The sequence below is a fragment of the Lepidochelys kempii genome, chromosome 9 (genome assembly GCF_965140285.1).
Source record: "Lepidochelys kempii isolate rLepKem1 chromosome 9, rLepKem1.hap1, whole genome shotgun sequence".
In the NCBI taxonomy this organism is placed as follows: Eukaryota; Metazoa; Chordata; order Testudines; family Cheloniidae; genus Lepidochelys; species Lepidochelys kempii.
The window spans coordinates 12,902,747-12,926,922 of record NC_136388.1 but is presented as its reverse complement, the minus strand read 5'-3'; the positions used below and the strand labels follow the sequence as shown (position 1 = coordinate 12,926,922).

At 38.9% G+C, this 24,176-nt stretch overlaps 1 protein-coding gene across 14 annotated transcripts in view; it reads right to left on the bottom strand.

The window, feature by feature from the left end:
• Nucleotides 1-2,056: 2,056 nt before the first annotated feature.
• TBL1XR1 (TBL1X/Y related 1) overlaps nt 2,057-24,176 on the bottom strand; it is a 172,990-nt gene continuing 150,870 nt past the window's right edge. For all 14 annotated transcript variants that reach the window (XM_073359336.2, XM_073359338.2, XM_073359337.2 and 11 more), the window contains 10 exons: nt 22,993-23,134; nt 22,096-22,159; nt 21,896-21,993; nt 17,925-17,985; nt 16,786-16,907; nt 16,123-16,197; nt 13,231-13,358; nt 12,823-12,988; nt 9,924-10,025; nt 2,057-7,348 (listed from right to left, as the gene is read on the bottom strand). In XM_073359336.2, coding sequence (XP_073215437.1) covers nt 7,322-7,348; nt 9,924-10,025; nt 12,823-12,988; nt 13,231-13,358; nt 16,123-16,197; nt 16,786-16,907; nt 17,925-17,985; nt 21,896-21,993; nt 22,096-22,159; nt 22,993-23,134 — 985 coding nt within the window. In that variant the 3' untranslated portion in view covers nt 2,057-7,321. The remainder of the gene's footprint in view (nt 7,349-9,923; nt 10,026-12,822; nt 12,989-13,230; nt 13,359-16,122; nt 16,198-16,785; nt 16,908-17,924; nt 17,986-21,895; nt 21,994-22,095; nt 22,160-22,992; nt 23,135-24,176) is intronic.

The following is a 24,176-nucleotide window of genomic DNA, read 5'->3' as shown; positions in this document are numbered from 1 at the left end:
TTCACAAGTGCATTTGTCCATGTCACTTGTATATTTTACTTGAAAATTTGTATATCCTTATTCCTATTTTCTGACTAGGCTCTAGTTGTCTGGAACCTATAAACTGTGGCTCTTGGTGTCCAGTGCACCTTGGGCCTGCAATTTCACTATTTTTAACCCTTAGGAGAGCCCTTCATTGGATCCAGTCTAGTACTTTAGTGTTCTCTCTTCCTCAGTTAAAGCCCTGAGGAATTTTGGATGGGCTCCTCTTAGTTGATCCCTCACAAGGAAGTCTTGGCTTCATGGAGCATAATCTGAGTTGATCTGTTATTTAGCCATTTTTAAGACCCTGTTGTTTAAGAGTCTTAAAACTAAGAAACAACAACAAAAAAAAAACCCAAAACAAAAATGCTGCAGGAGTAAAAATAACGGAGGCAAAAGTCCACCAACAAAGTGGGGGCTATCAAATTTATTGCACTGAGTGCAGCATGTACCATTACCTGCCTTCTCGGCACGTCACGTATGCGTGCAGTTGGTTCGAGCAGCTCATGGCCTTCAGAGACCAGAGTGGCTGAACTGGAAGATCTGAGGGAGACAGAGAGGCACATAGACAAGACTTTCCGAGACACAGTAGAGTCATCCCACCTACAATCTGAAAACCTCTGTGCTGTTGAGAAGGATGAAAGTCTCTGGAAAGGACATCATCAAACTGGAGTGGAGGGAAACAGTCCCATAGTTGGACCCTCCTGCCATATGATATCATGGTATCCTCACACACTGAGAATACCCCTCTAGGTGAGGGAACCCCAGTTATTAGGGAAGACAGGTAATAGTAATGGGGGATTCAATCATTAGAAATATAGATAGTTGGGTTTGTGATGACTGGGAGAATTGCATAGTGAATTGCCTACTAGGTGCAAAGGTTGCAGATCTCTCGAGACATCTAGACCGACTTATATGCAGTGTTGGGGAGGAGCCGGTGGTTGTGGTACATGTTGGTACCAATGATATAGGGAAAGTGATTTGTTCTTCACTGTTGTTCCTCTCACAGTATTCAAGCTATAGTAGACAAGTCCTATAAAGAATTCATGTACCAATGTGGATGGAGGGCAAGACCAGTTTTGCATTTAAATAACTACTTCCCCATCCCAAGCTGCTTTTTACTTTTAAACTCATTAACTAAAATTTTGCAACAGAAGTTTTAAAGATACGCTTTGATAACATACATTAGATTAATTTCAACTGTAAAAATAACCAGACTGAATATCATTATTTTTTCCTGAATGTGGTACAGCAAATAAACACAACTATATAACAAAGCAATAATTCCATTACTGAGATCTACTGGCATCGAAACAAACAAGAAAATATAAATTCCCTCTTTTGGTTTATGGTATCACCTAAATTTTGAAGGAATTATAGCTTCATTATATACAAACGGATGCACGCTATTCCATATGTAATCTCAAAAATGGTTCCAAATGTCTTAAATAGAACAGGCATAAAAATATTCTGTATAATCAAACTTAGCCAGGGAATAAGAGTGGAGCTCTGTGAAGTGAAACTCCACAGCTTAATAGGAGAAAGAAAACCTTAAGACCCAGCCTTTCATTTCAAGAATGGGGCTGTGAAAGGAACTTCATAATCTTCTACCTACCTTTTCCCACGTCCACCGGGTGCCTGATGGGAAGAACACACACCTATTATTGCACATTTTTTTCAAACAGCTTGTTAAAAACAAATGTGTAATTCTACATATAGGTTGCGATTCAGCCAGGTAGTTAAACGTGCATGTAACTTTCAGCACAGGAGAGGCAGGCAGCAGTCCCATTGAAACTAAGGGGGCCAACGTCTCTTGCTGAATCAAGGTCATAAAGCACTTCTGCTGTTACGAGCACTACCCCAATAACATTACACAAGGTGTTACTTTACATTACTTACTAAAGAACAATGAAACTGTGCTAACATAGATATAAACCAATTGTAACATTCCTCTTCTTTTTACCAAGCCAACTATTTGCAACTATCCTGTACCAAATATAGGATATTAAATGTTTTACAGAACATCCAGCCAACATAATATCAAAATATATTTTATTCTGGACCTCTTTCAGATCTGATTCAAATTACAGTTGTCAGAGCAATACAATGCAAAGGGAAACTGCAACAGAAAATGTGCCTAGAAGGGATATGGGGTTTGGGGACAAATCATCGTGATGTAGAACCAAAATAACATCATAGTGTAATTAACATGGTCCAGGACAGTATAGAACATCTATATCAGTCTTCTTCAGACAATAATCATGAAAACTGAACAATAAAAGTCCTTTAAACAAGTACAAAAAACTGTCATGGGCTGGTTTACACTTTTACAACAATTGTAGTTTAACTGGATAACTGAAGAAATGATGCAGACATTTTAATCCAGTGCTATAGGAAGGCTCACAGAATTAGACCCAAAGGATTTGTAACTTCAAAATGAAACCATTACAACTACAGTGTGAATGTCAGGAGAGAGAGAAAAAATTATTTCTGTATTCTAGGATTACTGATCTGCGCACTGCAGTCTGTTGTGAAACAAGATTGCAAAGTACACTGGACTAGCAACAACATGCAGACTGTTTCCCTAAATTTATCCTCTAATGCCAGGAAACCATTATGAAGTAAAAATGCTTGTTACTTAAAATAAAAAAGTAATTAATGTCCCAAGTTATCATCAGGCCTCAAGCCTGGAAACAAAGGCTGAAGAGAATTTTGTAGCTCTTCAAAACTACGGAGCTGAAGCACTATTAACACAAAACCTGCAATTTTTAAAAAGAAACGGTGCACTTTTCTGTTGTTTTGTCTGCCTTCAATCATAGTCATATTGAAAAATTCACTATTGAGCGTGATATTTCAGAGCTTGCGCTAGAGTGAAAACTGAGTGAAAACTGCATCACACCTTCCTCTTCACCAGGGAAAATGCCAGGCGTCTTCATGGAGATTTACTGCCATCTCCCAAACCAGTACTTTCTTCCAACACGCCACAATATTGCTCCTGCTTTGTGCAGACTTCTGGAGATCCCTCTTCATACAAGTTCTACAGGCATTTTCGGTAGGAAGAAGAGGTCTGTAGGAGAGTACTGCTTGCCAAGCTAAAGGACTACTGAACTAAATCCTGCAGAGCTTGCTCAAGCAAAATTCTCACTAAGTCAATAGGAGTTTTTCCTGGCCCATTATACCTAAGTGTCACATTGTCCAATACTTAGAAGGACCCAATCCTCCAACGGTTACTTAGTCAAAAATCCCATTGACCTTTTCACTTCAGGGGGAAGCTTTTGCCTGAGTAAGGACTGGAAAATTGGCCCCTATGTCTTCTCTTTACTAAACAGAGGAAACATACAACCTTTCATTTACAAGCTGAAAAGCCACATTTGCAATTCTAATGAAGTTCCTTCATATGACAGAATTAAATTCATTAGCTGTTAGACTGCTCCATAGCCAAGGAGAACTGGTACAACAGCCCTATTGTACCTACTACACTTCCTAAAGATAGAGAATGCTTTAAAGTCAGCAGTGTCTCCTTAAATACCTTAACATGAGGTAAGCAGTGTAAGGAAAAAGGAATGCATTTAAAAACATAAAAATTAAAGTTGGTACAAATCTTTGGCCTTTCTCTTAAGATTCACTAAAGTGTCCTAAAATCTAGAAACACGTTTCAACTGTCATGTCATTCAAACTCTGGTAATTATTACTTCCCTCCCCCAACCCAGAAAAAGAGGCACTTTTAGTATTTCATACAAGAGTTCCAGTCCTCTGCCAGACACACCATTTAACCCTGTAAAGAAGTATTCCCCAAACAAACTGAATTATCAACACTACAAAGAATTAAAAAAGAAAAAGTATGAGGACTTAAATACTTTGTAAACAATACTAGAAAGTCAAAGGGTTGGGAATCTTTACACCAATTTTAAATCACAGGAGCCAACAGTAAAAATAGAAAATGAGGATCTCTCTAGGAACTCCTTATACAGAAATGGGAAACAAGAAATTCCAAAGCTGATGATAAAAAAAGATTGCAAACATGACAGCAGTCCATGCCTCATCCCATCAATAAATGTGACCCCAGTTTTCCCAAACTAAAGTTCCCACCCAAGAATTCACTGTGCTGGAAAAAATGTTAACTTACAAACGTACGCAAAGATTGATACACATTTAACTTCACATGCTGGGAGCAGCCCCATTGACTTCTGTGGGACATTTAGCATGTAAAGTTAAACATGTGCTTAAGTCTTCACAGAACTGGGGCCTTAATAATATTAGGCACGTACCCCTTAAAGGCAGGAGTGTGGAAAATCTACTTTGTTCTACTATATATATGAGTCTCAGCACTACAAAAGAATCTAATGACCATGGTACTCCTTCGTCCCTCACATAAAACATGGAAATAAGCATCATGCATACACATGGCTAACGCTCTATAATACATGAGAGACAAGAGAAAGTTTGTGCAGAACAGGAGCAGTACTGTGGCATGTTGATAAAGAACAGCAGCAAAAAAATACACTGGCCGGATCCTCATAGCTCCATTTCAGCAGAGCTTCGCTGATTCACACCAGCTTGACGTCTGGCTCATGTATCCAGAGACACCCAGGCCTATGAAACTGATATTCCTGAAGTGTGTACAAACATCTGAAAACCCACAGTCCTGTGGAAATGAAGCTCTGTATTTTCTAATTATGGATACTTGACATTATGCTTAAGCAACTAGAATTACTCAAAACTAAAACAGCTGAAGATTGAGAAAAAGAAAAGTGGCAATACTATCAAACATGGCTGTGGTTTTGCAGTTATGTCACAGAATTCCACAACATTTTTTTTTAATTCGCTGAAACAACCATCCAATAACTTGTATGAAAATGAATAAACTGTCCATATTAAAATACAAAAGTACTATCAAGAATCACCTCTGACTTTCAATTTAAATTCAGTGCAATCGACAAATGCATTGCTAAAGGAAAAATGCAGCTTAAATATACTCAAAACATTTGTGTCTATTCCTGGGAGCACAGTTTAAAATTATTGCACAGATTTTTTTTTATTTTTTCTTAATGACGACAGAGGTCAGCCACAATCATGGACCTCCAGCAATAAAAGCAATATTTCAAGTGCCAGACACTCAACATATTAGGTTTCCTACATATTGTAACTCACAGGGTAGATGTTCTAAACAGTAATATGTTCCAAAACCCTAAAAATAGCTGGCACAGAACCATCATGGATGACTGCCTTTATGGATATGAATGTTTGGTTGCTGTTTTTAAAATTTGGTGTATTATAGTATTATCTGCCCCACTGATAGTAACTGGGGTACATATTAAGAACGTATGTATTCTCTTTACCACCGGCAAACTGCGACCCTACCTTAGCCAAACTCAGACTTGCTTCAAGTCATGTTAGTCTGTGGCAATAGCAGAAATCAATGCCTAAAGAACAATTCTGTTAAAATGTAAAAGCTGCATTATTTGGGTTAAATCAATTTATACTTAACTACAGAAAGTTAAAGTTTAGCGATCATGAGCCACAAAATTAATTTGTGATTGAAATAGTGTTATAAAACTGATAACTTTGCAAAGCTTTATAATATAAACCATTTCTTAAGTAAAACGTTTGTGACAGAGATTGACAACCTCTTTTTATAGAGATTTATACGCCTGGAATTTTATGCGAGACAAAACCCTTTCAACTCCATATAGGCATAAACACAACCCTCATGCTATAATTTACAAATAAAATCACTATCAATATACTTTTAATCACATGAGCAGAAAAAGGTTTGCCGCTTATATATGTCGCTGTAAGAAAAATATTCGATATTGTAAACAGAGTAAAAGACACAATATAGTAGTGATTATTAAAAAAATAGCAGCTTACATCTACCTTATATTTGGAAAAAAACGTAGTCACAAGATACAACAAACTGCAGGACTGGAGCAGCAGGGGAATTAGTGCAAGTATTCATCTTTTAAATAAGCTGAATCACTGCTATTAAAATAAACTTGAAGCAAGTCCTCTGTTTTTAAGATTTTTTTTAAATCTAAGGTAGTAAACATTTTGCCTGATAACGGCAGTGTTATCAAATATATGCCAAAGATTTTTTTTGTATAAAGAAAAATTACATTAGATACTTTTAATACTGGAATTTCGTTACATTAGACATCTGAGCTCCTACGAACAATGATGGGGAACTCTTGTAGAAGCTGTGGCATGAACCCTCGTCCAAAAAGATTTTAATCTTTAAAAAAACAAAAAACCAACCAAACAACCAAACCCCCACCCCAACCCCCACCAAAAACTACATTTTGCTCCTTTTCACAATAGTGCACAATTTAACCATAATTTAGCTATGGTCTCAAAGGAACAGAAGATGCATATTTTTATTTCTTTATTTGCATCCCTGTATTTTTTTTTTGTGCCCTTCTGTTCTTAAGTTTGGCAGAATTATGTCCCAAATAAGAAACTACTGCATTTCAGCCATGTCATTAGAAAAAAACCACAGCATTATACCCATTGCTGATGTACTTTATAGATTAACAGGACATGAAACATCATGTCTCAGAGGTGAGCTTCTTTTTTCTCTCCCCCAGTCACCCATCTTCCACCCACCCTCCCCACTCAAAATTGTGCTCTCGGAGCCACAGAATGTACCAAATATCAAGTTCACTCTACCTCTTGAAATAATGCATTAAAATATATATATTTTAAAAGAAACTCTGTTTAAAGGTGGAAAAATATAAACAAGGAACCGATTCACTCCCTCACTTCATGCATCCGTAAACTTAACCAAAATGAAACAAAAAAAACCACCAATGTTTAAAAGCAAAGAACAAAATACCGCTGCAGGTTTATGCAAGTCCGTTTTCTCCGTACACGCAAACTGCTCAACTACTGAGAAGGGGGAGGGGAAACAAAACCACAAACCATTGTGACTCTGGATTTAAAAGGGAGAAATAAAGGCTGTCATTAGTATCTTCCAAATTTGGTACATGTATGGTCTGCTCTTGTAGGGTATATTTCTCTCTCTTCTGTTTTTCATACGCGAAACTTCTAAATGTTATTTTGGGGCACAGCAGATTCCAGCACTTGGTGAACAGGATTCACAAGCTGTGACAAAACTCTGTCATCCTCTTCAGGGTGTAATCTTTATTTTATTTTATATACAGTATATGTATATATTTCTTTTAGGTTTGGTTGTACTGGACTGGCCATGGTTCAATTGGGACTATAGCAGTACATGGGTTAGGGACAGTCATTTTGGCTATGTACACATTCATAGTCGGTCCATGGCTTCCAACTAGTAGCGCTATTTCCGTAGGTCTAATACACAAACCTGTAAGAAAAAAAATACGCATACAGAAATGCACACTGCACAGCATTTTTACAGCTATACAATTCTATATGTAATATGAGGTCATAAAACAACAAACCAGCTTTTGCAAATTAACCACAAATCTATTATTGGCAGGAAACCCCCCACCCCCCATGATGAACATTGTGCATCATATGAAACTATGAATACAACGAACAAAACCAAAAGATTCTAGGTAATATTTTCAAAAGCACCTACGTGATTTAGCAGCCAAAGTCCCATTGACTTTTATGCACACTGGGGCTTCTAAGTACCTAAGTCATTTTTTAACACACGATTTAGGTGCTATTGAAAAGTTACCCTTTATATTGTTGTTCCCTGTGTATTTCTCCTGGTGCCCATTTGGTTAAAAAGTGGCAATTTTTTTTGCTGTGTGCTGTGCTAATAATGCGTAACCAGGTGCTCCTAGTACTGCCACCCTTGTCTTCTGTTCCACAATCCCCAACCCCTGTGGTGTGCTACACCCCACTGTTGTGTCTTGTCCTTCTTTAAATTGCAAGCTCTTCGTAGCAAGGTTGATCTTTTTTCTTTTATGTTTGTACAATTCCCAGCACACTAAGGCCGTATTAAGGGTCTCTGAATGCTTTGCTAATACATATAATAATCACCACCATTGGATTCACCAGAATATTGTGACAAAATGTAAAGACACACAATGGTTAATGAGGGGTTTTATTTGGATTTTGCTTCTCCAGATTAAAAAAAACCCCAGGGATTAACATGGTTATATCCCAGTCATTCAAAACAAGACCTAACTGGAACTTCAACTGTTTCTTTTTTTGTTATGGGAAACAAACAAAAACAACAAAAAAGGATACTATGAATTGTTTTGCCTAGTATGTGGTAGTTAAAAGCCAAGGAATCTATCTGGAGTCAATTTGTGAAGTACTGTAAGATCTCATTAAATCTCATTGTGGGAGGGTGAAAATATTAGAACCGATTGGACCAGCCAAGAAAAGAACATCTAATAGTACAGTTTCCTATTATAATCTAATCAGAAGATGGATCAATTGCTAGAGCCTGGAGATCCTTCATGTCTACAAATTGAGGCTACCTTACCAGAAAAAGAAAGTCACATGTAAACTACATTTGCATTCATCATTTGTTTCATCACCACCCAGTTTATGGTATAACTAGCTCTGGATTAGCAGGGAAGCTGTGGGTGGATTTAAAGATATAATTTTACTAACAAACCTCATCAGAGACAGTAGAAAACTATTTTTTTTAAATGTTCAATTAAAACTAGTGTCACATGACAAATGAACTTAATGGGGAGATATCTGTAACTTTTGTCTGAATATATTCAAATGATCTTCCCTTTAAGATAGGTAGAGGACAAATCTCTACACTTTCCCAGTAGATAATTTAGGGTTTCTGACACCTTCCTAGGGATACCAAAATACCGGCTACCCATTTTTACATGATGCAGACTGTATGAAAACTTTAACTGAGATGAAGTCTCTGCAATGTGGCTTCCTTTCTTTTTGTACTCAAGAGAGCTGCCCACTTTCTGTTCTGAACCACAACAAACCAATCTATTTTGGTTTCATTTGAGTCTCTGGACTGTGAAGGTACCAGGTTAGCTTCTCTCACTTACTGACTTCCTTATGGCACTCCTTCAAGCTACCAACTCTCAGAGTACGCGCCCATAATAGCTCTTACTCAATACTCTTATTTCTGATTTGTGTTGGGCTTGATTCCTGTCTCTCTCCTTTCTTATTAACCCAGGACATTAAGAAGCCACTGTTTGCCTGGCTGCCGTGCAGAAGAAGCCACTGTTTGCCTGGCTGCCGTGCAGAGTCACACATTAGTATTTTTAATGCAATGTTGTTGCAGGGTGACATCAAAAGACCTAGAAGGCCAGACTTTGTCACACTGCTACAGTGGAAAAAAGGGCAGATTCATGCTTTATTAGAACTTAGGAGCTCATCTCCTGGGCACTCCAAGCAATGTAAGCAAAATGTTACTTGTATAAAAGGGACCTGTAACCAATGAGTGCTCAGAAATTCGTACCCCGTCTTTGTTTAATTCTCAATAGCAACTCAAATGATACTTCATTCATATCAGATATAAAAAAACAGCACCCTACACTGATCAGTTCTCTTGAAATGAAACCAGTTGCAAGAAACAACTAGCTTCCATACTGAAATGAACAGACCAATTACGTACGTACATATTTCTATAGTACATGTTGTTTTATAGCCTCTCCTGGCTCAAAATCGTAACATTTCACACTTGCATCTGACAATTTTAAAGGACTTGACAAATAAAAATGGATTACACTTCACGAAACCCCTATGACCAAGAGAGAGAACTTCCAGCCTTAATTTCCGATGTTAATTTGAATGGAAAACAAGTGCAGCTTTATGCCACATTTTATAGGTAAAATTTTACATAATTGGCTATTTGTACTCACTCTTCCTCAGAATAAACAAAATTTCTCTGTTTAGTCAAGAGTCCTCCAGCCTATCCAACTGTCTAATAAAATAAAAATATACATGTGTAAGAAACGTTGAGATTGTTCTACTATACTTACTGAACCATCTGAAGCACTTGCTCCAACTTTGTCTCCTGCTGCATTCCAGCAAACCTCAAAAATCCCTCCTGTTCCCCTATAACTGTGAACTAAAGCACCCGTCTACAAGGGAAAAAGAGATATACAATAAGTAGAATAAAATGCACACTAGTAAGTAGAGTTTGTACAGTATGTAGAAATTCCCTGTTACTTTTAAAGGGTGAAATTCTCCCCAGGGGAAATGGTCCATGTAAGATCTCACGTACTACTTAAGCATCATGTTAAAGCATTTATGAAACTCTTATCCTGCATACCAGTGGTGGGCAACCGCGTGGCCCACCAGGGTAATCCGCTAGCGGGCCGCCAGACGTTTTGTTTACATTTGCAGCTTACCCTGATGGGCCACAGGTTACCCATCACTGCTGTATATCCATGCTATCTTTTGGATAAGAGGCACATCTGACAGTCATGGTCACTTTAGGTTATTAAAGATCAAGTGGTACTTTTTGTAAAATAAGTGTCCTATTCCTAATGTCCTAGCTTAATTCCATCTGGAGTTACATTCTGCCTACCAAAATTTTCCCTTGTACTTTCATTTGCATACAGCATTCTTTTTTCAGCTGCGCAAAATAGGTGAAAGTATTTCTGCAAAGTTTTGTGCAAACATTTTTGCCACCTCATTTCAGACGACTTCATTCAGAATGCTTTGCCTTTCTGCAAAATTCAGTGAAATATCACAGCCATCTTGCACTTGAAATGGGCTTGTTTTGCAACTTTTGAGGAAATAGAGTTCAATTATGAGTTATTTTTGAGTTTGTACTTTGTAATGAAATATGTGAACAACTCATTTTCTGGGTAGCTTTACCATCTGCTAGAAATGTCAGTGATAAAAAGTATTGTATGATATTTCTGTACCTCAAAAAGGATATGACTGACATTACAGATGAACTGGAGAGGGCAGGTATAATCATACATGTGAAATACTCGCTATACGGCAGTGCAAAGGGGCCTGAGTGTAAATAAGAACATAAACATAAGAATGGCCATACTGGGTCAGACCAAAGGTCCATTTAGCCCAGTATCCGGTCTTCCAACAGTGGCCAATGCCAGGTGCTTTGGAAGGAATGAACAGACCAGGTAATCATGAAGTGATCCATCATAAGAATCAGTCACTATAGAATCTACTGAGATAACATTTCTGAGTGAAGAGGTTCATTCAGTAAAGTATGTATGGATCTGATTCCCAAGTCATAAAAATTCAAATATACTAGTATGGATACTTTACTGGCCTGATCAGGAAACTCATATTGAGTGCACAATACTGAGAAAGATCAAAGAGGCAACAAAGTCTAATAAAACCATTAATATTGGGAGACATCAGCTACCCGCACATAAACTGGCCAAAACTCACACCAAGACAAGGTTTAGAGAAACAATTCTTAACTCCTTAAACAGCTTCTTGGAATAGGTGGTTGTAGAGTAAACCAGAAAAGCTACTTTCAACTTATTCCTATACAAAACAGAGGAGTTCGTTCAAGTACACCTCTACCCCGATAAAACGTGACCCGATATAACGTGGGTTCGCATACAATGCGGTAAAGCTCTGACACGCTGCTCTGAGCAGTGTGTTAAGGGTGCCGAGCCAGGCTGGGACCGAGGGGATGGATAAGGGGCAGAGGGTCTCAGGGGCGGTCATGGGCTCCCCCTAGCACCCAAGGTCTGGTAGGCAGGAGCTGTGGGGGGGCACTTTTGGGGGCCCTGCAGTCCCAGAGTGGCCCCGGGGATTAGCAGGGGGCTGGGAGCAGCCCGCTCCGCTTCCCTCGCCCCAGCCGCGGTGCTCCGCTTCCCGCCGCAGGTGAGTGTGGGACCTTTCCCAACCCCCCCCACATAGCTGGGGCCAGGGCAAGGAAAGCTGAGAAGGCTGGGGCTGCGTCGCTCCGCTTCCCGACGCAAGTGAGCACGGTGGGCGTCCTTTCCCCAACCTCCCCGCACTCGCTGGCGGCAGGAAGCAGAGCGCCGCGGCTGGGAGGTGGCGGAGTGGAGCGTGCTGGGGCCGTGTTGCTCTGGTTCCCGCTGCTGCCGGTGAGTGCCTGTCAGGGGGCGGGGTGTGTGGATAGGGGTCGGAACAGTCAGGGGACAGGGGGGTTGGGTAGGGGGTGGGGTCCTGGGGGTGATTAGGGACGGGGGTCTCTGAAGGGGGCGATCAGTGAACAAGAAACGGGTGGGGGGGGAGGGAGTTTGATATAACTCAGTCTCACCTATATCGCGATGAGATTTTTTTTGTCTCTCGAGGGATAGAGGTATAGTTACTATGGAAGACACACTAAGTGACCACTATATAATTAAATTCAGCATTTTTGTGGGAGTGATTGTAATCAAAAACTAGCTCAGTGACACAAACCTTGTGATCCTATGTCAGAGTATTAGCAATCCTAGTACAGAGGTCTCCTTGCAAAACAGCAATTACACTTCAGAATTTCTGGATGCACAGTTATTCTTTTCTGGAACTGGATCCAACACATTCAACAACATCATATATCACTGACTGTAGCTGTTTTGGATAATAGCTATAAACTATGTATGAACAAGTCAGATATTTATACTTTTCAGACCCCAGCGTGTGTGCACGTGTTGAATCCTTATGCTGAAGCTGTGACACTGAATAAACATGTCAGAGAATTAGTTTGTGGTTTACACAGAAAAGTCATATTTTAAGTTCTAAGTTTTACCTTGTCAAAAATTTGCAAAGAGGCCCATTTGAACTGAAGAAAGCTACTTTCACATACTATATTTAATATTTAGTTATATCGAATATACAAAGCTACAGCATCTGAAACAGCTTTAGAACAATATATGATCCATTGAGTAAGCCTGAAACACACCAATCAAACAAACTGGTTCATATAAAAACAGCATGTACCTGTGTATTCCAGATGTGAACACATTTGTCAAAAGAGCCACTGGCCAGGTACCTGCCATCAGGGCTGAAAGCTACACTGTACACAGGTTCTTGATGTTTCGTTAAAGTGTGGATACAAATTCCTCTGTCTACATCCCATAACCTAACAGTAGAATCAAAGGATGCACTGCCAAAGGAAAAACAGAAGGATTAAATTTCAATTTTATTCAATTTTTTTTCTTTTGACGATGTTGTTAAAATCTCTTCTTTAATGCCAGAGTATCTCTTAAAGTAGAGGTCCACTAGTGCTCCTTCCTGTGCTGTTAAAATGTATTGCAAAACATACATTTACAGAAGGCAAAAAAGAAAGGGGTGGGGGGAGGAAATGGTCAATTTCTTGACTGGTATGATAAAAGGATTAAATATTACCTTGCTAACATAAGATTGGCATTTGGATTGTTTGTTCCTGGTCCTGTAGGACTCCATTTGATAGTATATATTTCTTTGTTGTGTGCTTGTAAATCATGGACACAACTATCTTGTTTCATACTCCAGATCTAGGGTAAAAAATGGAAGGAAAAAACAGATTATGTTTAGGGTATTAAACACTACATTAGAACATAGTGATTCTCCCACCCTCTTCCTTGCTCACAGCTAACAAGGCCCAACTGACAGCTTTTTAGGCCACCCACATCATGCACCATCGCTGGTTGTTTTATAGTGGAGACAGGTGTCTGTTTTCTTTAAGTTATCAGAACAGCATGGGATTAAAAACTAAACAAAGGAGTGACATGCAATATTTCCTACTTAAACAAATGCGTGCATGCTCATTGCAAGTCTGATCCGAAGATCACTGAAGTCAATGGTCACATGTGAAGATAAGGTAAGCATATAGTGGTGTATGTGTCAAGGTTGTGTGAACGGTCACGGTTATCACTGAGCTTTGTTTTTAAATAGACTTTGTGCTACTATGATAGGATGCAGAAAAGGATATTGGAGAAATATACTTCTTCAAACAGAATAATATATGCATAATACAAAACTGTTAAGGTGTTCGACTTGGTGGGGCAATAAGACTTTACTTAGATTGGGCAAGGATCACCTTTTTGTTCTGGGTTTGTACAGCACAATAGGATCCCAATCCATGACTAGGGCTCCTACATGCTATTATAATACAAATAATAAAACAAACAAACAAAACAAAGTATTCCTTTAAGGGTTTGTGTTTTCATTACAAAAACGGTTTGGGGAGTGTTCATAAAGCCTTGCATACATTTGAAACTTGATATTCATTCAGGTTATTTGTACAAGTGCAATTTTTTCCCTTTAATGATATCTAATTTGGTATCATTTTAGCTCACCTTGCTTTAGCCCTGACTCTGGAAAGCATTTAAACATACTCCTAAGTCCATCTCTGTTATGGCCAGCACTTAAACATGTGTTTAAAGTTAAAATGCTTTCCTGAATCAGAATCCTTTTAAAGATAGTGGGCACCAGGAGGGGAGAGAGGAAAGATTTTATTATATTTCTCATTTCAAATAGCTGGATCAAAAAATAAAAACTAGTTCCTTTTCCCTCACTGTGAAGAGCATTCAGCACCAGTAAAAGTTTCTGTATGAAGAACCCTAGAGACTAAAGTCTTCATTTTATCCACTGGTTTGAAAACACATTGGCATCATCAGTCTAAGGCTCCCCGCACCACCATATCCAGGTGCCTCAAACATAACCTGGAAACAACATGTTTAAAAAGAGTAGTTCAATCTTCTTTCCCGTTCACTCCTTGGACTCTGTTGAAAAAGGCCAATAAGTTTGCTAACTGCAATCGGGGGTTTAATGATGGAGATATCTATCCAGTAGTAACCCCACTGGAAAACCACTAGATCATCTGACGCTTGTGAAATGAAGAGATTGCTGTCAACCTGGTTTAGATGTGAAGCAGCAACCTGGAGGTGAAAGGCACCATGAGAATGAGTTGCAGAGTACACCAGGCCCTTTTAATAAATAAATAAAATACAAACAACAGAGTTTTTCTGATTTGAAACGTTCGCAGTATCTATTTGCATATTTCTGTTATATAAAGTCAACTCTAAAATGAGAATGGTAGGGGCATTCAAGTCAATTCAAGTCCATCTTCAGTTTTTCTAAGGTACCTACCACCGTGGTATCTAAGCTCTCACTCCTAATGCAATGACAGACTATTTATACTAATCTATTTTGTTCCATAATTTCCCCCAGTTACACAAGCTGTGTTGTAAGGTGTCATGCAGCTGTGAATTATTCATGTGCACAAATCCAGTTGAGTCAGCAAGGCCAGCGGATTGCAGACAATCTTTCAGGGAAACTGGGTAGCAAGCAATATGGTAAACGTGGCCATCCTGAGAATGTCTTTTTAGACCCATTTACTGGTACTTGCATGGGAGGCAGACACTTGAATAGACAGGCTGCATGATGACAGACGCTACTGCTCACTTGTTAAATTCTCACGCAAGCACCTTTATGCTTTTTCCCACATTACCCCATGTGCATGGGAGAAGGTCCCTGTAAAGATCCGCAAAACTAACTCATTATCCTCCTTCAAACTCTCCTCTGCCATGATGCCTGCAGAAAAACCTGATAATGAATAGGCTGCTGATATGCTGAAACCGTTGCCGGTCATGATAATAAATACTGCCTCCTTGTTTCCTTGTACTTCCCCATCACTCTGTCTGTTTCCATCTGTTATCTCTTGCCTAATACTTAAACGGTAAAGCTCTTTGGACAGGGGCTGCCTTCCTGTTCTGTATTTGTGCACCACCTATCACAATGAGGGCCTGGTCCATACCTGGAGCTCTAGGTGCTATGATAGTACCACCACCACTATTAAGACAGCTATGAAGAAAGCCAGCACAGGAGCTAGCTGCAGCCTGGTCCTACAGAACCCATACACTACTTTGATTGTAACATTTCTCTTTGAGCATGACTGAGCAACTTCTTTGTAACTACAAGTGTCAGTGATCGCGCAATTATTAATGGGCCCGATCCTGTAAACTGCTACATGTATATAGTAAATTATACTCAAATTACTGTGAAGTGAATGCATAAGTTCACAGGGTTGGGCCCTTTGAATGGAAGTCTGTCTTTAACTAATAGAGAGATTTTAGGAATGTCTGAGTCAGGTTTTTAAAAAAGGACAAATATTAAAGAATAAAATCATGACATTAAAATTCCTGAATTACTAAATAGCAAGGCTTGTAGTGCACATGAGAGAGCTCTACAAACACACACAGAGGTTGCAGTGTACGATCACTATGAAAATGTACTATTGTCCAAAATTGCAGTTACCTTTAAAGTCATGTCATCAGAGCAGGACGCCAGAAGATTACCAGTCGGATCCCATTTGATTGCATTTACTTCATTCTAAAATTGAATAATGAAAGTAAAGTTGAAGTCTTTGTTTCCACTATAAACGACAGCTTACAAAAATAAAGTTAGACAGTAAATATGAGTGCTTGTACAGCTACATTTCAAAATACTATCAACTCCCATTTCCACTCCACCAGAAATACCAACCTTTATTGCCCAATAGTCAAATTTTCCCAAAGCACCTTTGTGCCTTCTTCTGCACAGGTGCATCTCAAAGCCACCACATTACTCTTCTTCAAATCTCTCTTTGAAGTTCACCTATGTTGTGGTGCCGAACAATCATTTGACAATGGTAAGGCAGCTGGTGTGCTGTGACTGCTGATTACTCTAATCATAAATATTTCACTGTTACCTTGTACAGCCTACCCAGTTTGTGGTATCCACCTATTGTCTCTTGCCAAGGACTGGTTGGATGTTACACGTGCACGCAGTGCCTAGCACAATACAGCCCCGATCTCTGATTAATACTGCTAATAATATACTGATACTATCAAATAGCAAACACACATTTTCAAAAAAAAAGTAAGTAATAAGGAGATTTTAAAACTTCATTCAGTATATAGAAACCAAGTCACTACTTACTGTGTGACCCTGGAAGGTTTTGATGGGTCTATCTTGTCCTAATTTACAGACATGAATACACATATCTGTGCTGCAAGAAGCAAATGTGTTGTTACTCTGCCAGTCAACATCTAGTGCTGGTGCTAGAAAAATGAGAGATATTTAAGATAAGATATATACTTTAGAAAGGTTTGATTTGTGAATCTTCAGTGCATCAGCCTTGTAACTTGGAACAAATGCCAACAGGGAGTGACTAAATCAAGTCGAAAGAATTAACAAAGGGTTTTAAACACATTAGAGCAGTGGGAAATGTAACCAGCAAATGCAGTTTAAGGTAGACACATGAAACTAAGTTTAATAGGAAAGAATCAAAACAGGGAACATATCTGAAATGAAACAATTATACAGAAGGCAAGACAAACATTGATGTCTAATAGCACAAGCAGCCACTATGAATCAATCCAAATTTGAGACTTAATCATGGTCTTTGCACCCCAGCTGGCAGGAGCTGGAAGCTCATCGCAAATACCACTCCCAGCTCCTCCCAGGTAGCCGTGAAAGCTTTACGTTAGTCAGTAGTGACCCCTCTGGTTGTTGCCATGCCATTAAGCCCATGAAGTTAGGGGAGTCACAAAGGTGGAAAAATATGAGGGAGTTCTGAAGAGGTGCCAAATGACATATTCTTTGTTTCGTCTGCTCCATCTCCCAAGCCACCAGGGGTAAAAAAATAATGAAATGGACTTGTCTGTTTTGATTTTTAAATAAAACTATTTTAATTCTGGATCATCATAAATAAAGATATAAAACACAAACACAGATCTTCATTTTGGGTAAGTTCTTAAATAAACCCACACAGATGATATAAAAGTTAGTTTTCATTATTGTTTTATTTAGCAAGAGGGACATGCCCGTTGACAATAATACATGTCTATTATAGTTTTTCCCCACATACAACGTAACAGATTGAAATACAGGTTATCAATGATGGTAGCAGACACACACAAAGGTATACTACTCGGACAGTTTCTGTGCTGTCAGATCAAAATTAACAAGCTATAAATAGGTATATTAGATTTTAAAAAGCCCAGCACATTAACGTTTTAAAACTTTTTGTTCTGTTTTTGATCAATCTGAGCTGTCACCTGCAGAGAAGTACTTACCAGAATGAAAGGGAAACTGCTGCTTTGCTTCTCCAGTATGGGCATCCCAAATAATTGTGGTCTGAGTTAAAAAATAAACAAACTTGTAAAATTGCTACAAATCATAGGTCTTTTCCATCATTAACTTCTATTAGGTCCTCTACTCCCATCTTCCTGCTGGCCAGGATTGGTCACTATTATACATTTTCTAGTGTTTTATCAAGTCTAGTTTCACATGTCCCAAACAATGGGTCTTCTACCACTTCCTTTCAAAGACTACGCCAATATATTTTAATTGCCAGGAAGCAAGCAGTTCCTGACTGCATCTTAATTTTTTCTCTTTTTAACTTCATCACATCACTCATCATTATACCTTTTTGTCTTACTGCAAATAATTCCTTTAACTTCAAATATTTGTAGGCATTATGTGCTCTATGTTACTGACACTTAGAAGAGCTAAAAATATTTACAGCTTTTAAAATCTGTTCTCATAAATCAAACTCTTCAGCTTCTAAATTATTTCTGTTACCTTCTTCTAAACTCTTCTTTGAACAGTTTGCCAATACTGGCATCTTTCTGCTATACAAATATTTCATATGAGTAAGTCAACTATCCTAAATTATAACTATAATATTAACTATCCTATATTATATCCTATGGCCCTGATTCTACTGTGACAGAAGTTAGTGAGAATTTTGTCACTGCATTCAATGAAAGCATGAACAGGCCTGATATTTTCTTACAGAAGTTAGTTCACGGAATCCATGATCCTTAAATCTTTTCATCTCCCAGACAATGCAGAATATTTTCTTACACTATATTCTCAGTTGCATTCTCCAGTTGAGTTTTAAATGACTGAAGCAATAAGGTTTCTACCTCCTCTTTTGGGAGATCGTTCACAATCTAACTGGATATAATCAATTTTTTCCTGACAGCAAAGCCTGCATTTACCTTTGCACAATTTCATACCTCCACTCTGAGTTATAAGCCCTGAAAATCCTAAACAATCCTTCTCAGTCCTTTATGTTTCTACCTTTCAGTACCTCCTGTTCTAACTGCTGTCTGAAAAACCTCTCAATTCAGAAACAGCTTTGAATTTAATTGCTGTATTGTTTACCTCTTCTTTTATTTTTCTTAAAGATGTGGTCTAAAACCTGATTCAGCAATGATCGCCGCGGCACTGGCCACTTCCCCCCATTTAGATTCACTTCCATTTTTCATTCTTCCATTTTTCGAGATTCATAGATTCATAGATATTTAGGTCAGAAGGGACCATTATGATCATCTAGTCTGACCTCCTGCACAATGCAGGCCACAGAATTTCACCCACCACTCCTAAAAAAGACCTCACACCTATATCTGTGCTATTGAAGTCCTCAAATTGTAGTTTGAAGACCTCAAGGAGCAGAGAATCCTCCAGCAAGTGACCCATGCCCCATGCTACAGAGGAAGGCGAAAAACCTCCAGGGCCTTCCAATCTGCCCTGGAGGAAAATTCCTTCCCGACCCCAAATATGGAGATAATAAAGGACTTGATACTGTACCTCAGAAAATAAATCTCAGATACATTGGTTTTACACTGGTGTAATGTTACTGACTTCAGGGGAGTTACTGTTGATTTACATTGTTATAACAAAGAGAACCAGGCCCATTTTATCCACTGCATTCAAATCGTCAACTAATTTTCCAACATAAGAACGGCTATATTGGGTCATACCAAAGGTCCATCCAGCCCAGTATCCTGTCTACCAACAATGGCCAATGCCAGGTGCCCCAGAGAGAGTGAACCTAACAGGTAATGGTCAAGTGACCTCTCTCCTGCCATCCATCTCCACCCTCTGACAAACAGAGGCTAGGGACACCACTCCTTACCTATCCTGGCTATTAGCCATTAACGGACTTCAATTCATGGAAGTTATCTAGTTCTTTTTTAACTCTGTTATAGTCCTAGCCTTCACAATCCCCACAGGCAAGGAGTTCCACAGGTTGACTGTGAGCTGAGTGAAGAACTACTTCCTTTTATTTGTTTAAAACCTGCTGCCCATTAATTTCATTTGGTGGCCCCTAGTTCTTATATTATGGGAATAAGTAAATAACTTTTCCTTATTCACTTTCTCCACACCACTCCTGATTTTATATACCTCTATTATATCCCCCCTTAGTCTCCTCTTTTCCAAGATGAAAAGTCCTAGCCTCTTTAATCTTTCCTAAATACGGGACCCATTCCAAACCCCTAATCATTTTAGTTGCCCTTTTCTGAACCTTTTCTAATGCCAGTATACCTTTTTTGAGATGAGGGGACCACAGCTGTACGCAGTATTCAAGATGTGGGCGTACCATGGATTTATATAAGGGCAATAAGATATTCTCTATCTCTTTTTTAATGATTCCTAACAGCCTGTTCGCTCTTTTGACTGCTGCTGCTGCACACTACGTGGACTTCTTCAGAGAACTAACCACGATGACTCTAAGATCTCTTTCCTGATTAGCTGTAGCCAAATTAGCCGCCATCATATTGTATGTATAGTTGGGATTATTTTTTCCAATGTGCATTACTTCACATTTATCCACACTAAATTTCATTTGTTGTTGCCCAATCACTTAGTTTTGTGAGATATTTTTGAAGTTCTTCACAGTCTGCTTTGGTCTTAACTATCTTGAGCAGTTTAGTATCATCTGCAAACTTTGCCACCTCACTGTTTACCCCTTTCTGCAGATCATTTGTGAATAAGTTGAATAGGATTGGTCCTAGGACTGACCCTTGGGGAACACCACTAGTTACCCCTCTCCATTCTGAAAATTTACCATTTATTCCTATCCTTTGTCCCCTGTCTTTTAACCAATTCTAAATCCATGCAAGGATCTTCCCTCTTATCCCATGACAACTTAATTTACATAAGAGCCTTTGGTGGGGGACCTTGTCAAAGGCTTTCTGGAAATCTAAGTACACTATGTCCACTGGATCCCCCTTGTCCACATGTTTGTTGACCCCCTCAAAGAACTCTAATGATTAGTAAGACATGATTTCCCTTTGCAGAAACCATGTTGACTTTTGCCCAACAATTTATGTTCTTCTAGGTGTCTGACCATTTTATTCTTTACTATTGATTCAACTAATGTGCCCGGTACTGACGTTAGACTTACCGGTCTGTAATTTCCAGGATCACCTCTAGAGCCCTTTTTAAATATTGGCGTTACATTAGCTATCTTCCAGTCATTGGGTACAGAAGCTGATTTAAAGGACAGGTTACAAATCATAGTTAATAGTTCCGCAATTTCACATCTGAGTTTTCAGAACTCTTGGGTGAATTCCATCAGGTCCTGGTGACTTGTTACTGTTAAGTTTATCAATTAATTCCAAAACCTCCTCTAATGACACTTCAATCCTCAGATTTGTCACCTACAAAGGACGGCTCAGGTTTGGGAATCTCCCTAACATCCTCAGTCGTGAAGACTGAAGCAAAGAATTCATTTAGTTTCTCCACAATGACTTTGTTGTCTTTAAGTACTCCTTTCGTCCAGTGGCCCCACTGGTTGTTTAGCAGGCTTCCTGCTTGTGATGTACTTAAAACATTTTGTTATTACCTTTGGAGTTTTTGACTAGCTGTTCTTCCAACTCCATTTTGGCTTTTCTTATTACATTTTTATTCTTAATTTGACAGCGTTTATGTTCCTTTCTATTTACCTCACAAGGATTTGACGTCCACTTTTTAAAAGATACCATTTTATCTCTCACTACTTCTTTTACATGGTTGTTAAGCCACGGTGGCTCTTTTTTAGTTCTTTTACTGTGTTTTTTTAATTTGGGGTATACATTTAAGTTTACATCACATGATCATCACATATACATTTACATCACATGATCAAGTTTATCTAGCACGATTGTTTCTTTATAAATCCATCCATCCTATGACTCTATCTTCTAAATTCTTATTTTAGTGTTTGCTACGTATAATTTAATCACAAAATAAATAATTTTAATTATTATCTCACCTTGTCTACTCCGGCACTTAAAATGAAATTTCCTTTCTTGTTCCATTTTAATGCAAATATAGGTCCTTTATGTTGCCCTAAGGTGCTGGCAAGATTACCTGAAAATTTACGTTGAAATTATTACATTCAAGAAATGAGAGAGACATGTTGTGAGGCACTATGCAGAAAAATATAATGGAAATGTAAAGCATTTTAATTACCGTCTTTAGTCCATATCCTTGCAAATCCATCATACGACCCGGTTGCTAGAAGTGTACCTTCACTCTGTCAGCAAAAAAGTGATTACATTTATTATACAATTCAAAACTAAGGGGCTCAGAGCAAACGTCAAATAGAAAATGTTTTGCAGAAGGGTCATGCTATTTAGTCCAGAACCTGCAGTATATTAAAGAGAGATGCATACAATAAAACAAAAATATAACTCTGATGTGACTCTAAAGTAGAAGCACTTCAGCAGCAATAACAGAAGATGCAAAACCTTTGTCATTTAGGGTTTTGTCCATGCTGTAACCAGAGGTGTAATTTCCAGCTTGGGTAGATGATCAAGCTCGTATGCTAACAGTAGCAGTGTAGTTATGGTGGCCTGGGTGAGCTACCTGCCAATGATATCTGAGGCTTGGTCTACGCTGCAGGCTTACGTCAGTATATCTGTTTCTCTCAGGGGTGCAGAAAATCCACATCCCTGAGCAACACAATTATACCAACTGAACTCCTGGTGTAGACAGTGCTATGTCGATGGCATTTCCTGTTGACATAGCTACTGCCTCTCGGGGAGGTGGAGTATCTCTGTTGGCAGGAGAAACTCTCCCATTGGTGTAGACAGTGTCTTCATGAACCACTGCAGCTGTGCTGATGTGCTGTATGTATAGACAAGCCCTCAGACTCTAGGTACAGGTGGATAGTTTGTCCCACTGCAGCTGCGCTGCCATTTTTAGCAGCATGAATGCATGCTAGCTTTGCTCAAGCTAACATGCATTCATCTATCCAAACTGGAAATTACACCTCCAGTTCCAGTGCAGATATATCCTGAGCATTTGACTGTGCAAAACTGCATTTTTTTTCTCAGGGTATTTCGAGCACTTGTAACTTCCACTTACATTCCAATCCAGGGATGTCACATCTTTGTTGCTTGGTACATCTTGCCCTCCTTCTCGTATACAATGTCGGAGTACCAGCTGCGTGGAGCCAGTGGTGCTGTTTTCACTGAGGTTCCATATCCGTGCTGTGGAATCTCCAGATCTAAGCAAAGAACATAACACCAAATTAATTCATAACGACAGAAAGGACCGTGTCCTCTTCAAGAAGCACAGACATATGGTGTGATACCCCTTTAGAAACTTGATTTTAAAAACCCTGTATGTTAATATATTTTCCATAAAACATTCAAAAACACATCAGTGGAAAAAGTCAGTAGATCTGAGAGCAGGTTCCAGTTACAGTCACTTCAGGGACAGTTATAATAGTCTGGTGTGATCAGACTCATAGAAGCAGTCTTACTTCTCATATACACATTTGGTTTCCACTCAGAAATTTTATTCTGCAGGCTTTCCCCTCCCTGACAGAGCAAATCTGTAAGATTTGTCAATTTTTCCAAAACAAATCCTAACATTGTTCTCTTCCCACCCCCTATAAATTAGCATCAGAATATCTAGATTATCACACACACCTCAAGTACTGGAAGGTAAAATAATTAAGTTTTTAAAGGAGATAATGATTAGGTAACCTGGTTGTTTAAGATTATTAGAAAAAAATCCAACCACTACTGATCTATAGTACAAAGTAATAGATTTACATGTACTATATAGAGCGTTCTGAACGTTATATGATTTAATCTTTACATCATTTATGTGAGGTGGGCAAAGTGTTACTATTCCATCTTACAGATAAGACACAGCAAGAGTCAGTGCCTTCTTCAAGGTCTGAGTGCACTGGCATACTTGCAACAGTCCTGATCTCAGCTGGAAAGTCTCCACCTTTTATCCGCCTTATATTTGTCTTGCGTGTCCTTGCTGTATCTCTCACCCTGGCAATACAAGGCCATAGTTTTCACTGATGGAAAACCAACTCTGCTTCTTCTGCCACAAGCAGGGAGGCAGCTGTTAGAAGCTGCCATTCAGCTCCTGACAGGAGGCAAAAGAAGAGGCCCAGGGCAGGAACAATGAAGGGGGGAACTGAAAGACTGCAAAGGAGTGAATACCACACTGGTACTAGAATGGGGAGAATCTGATTGGCTTCCTTTCCCCCTCTCCACCCATATTGGGGAAGGTCAGTTAGTCAGATA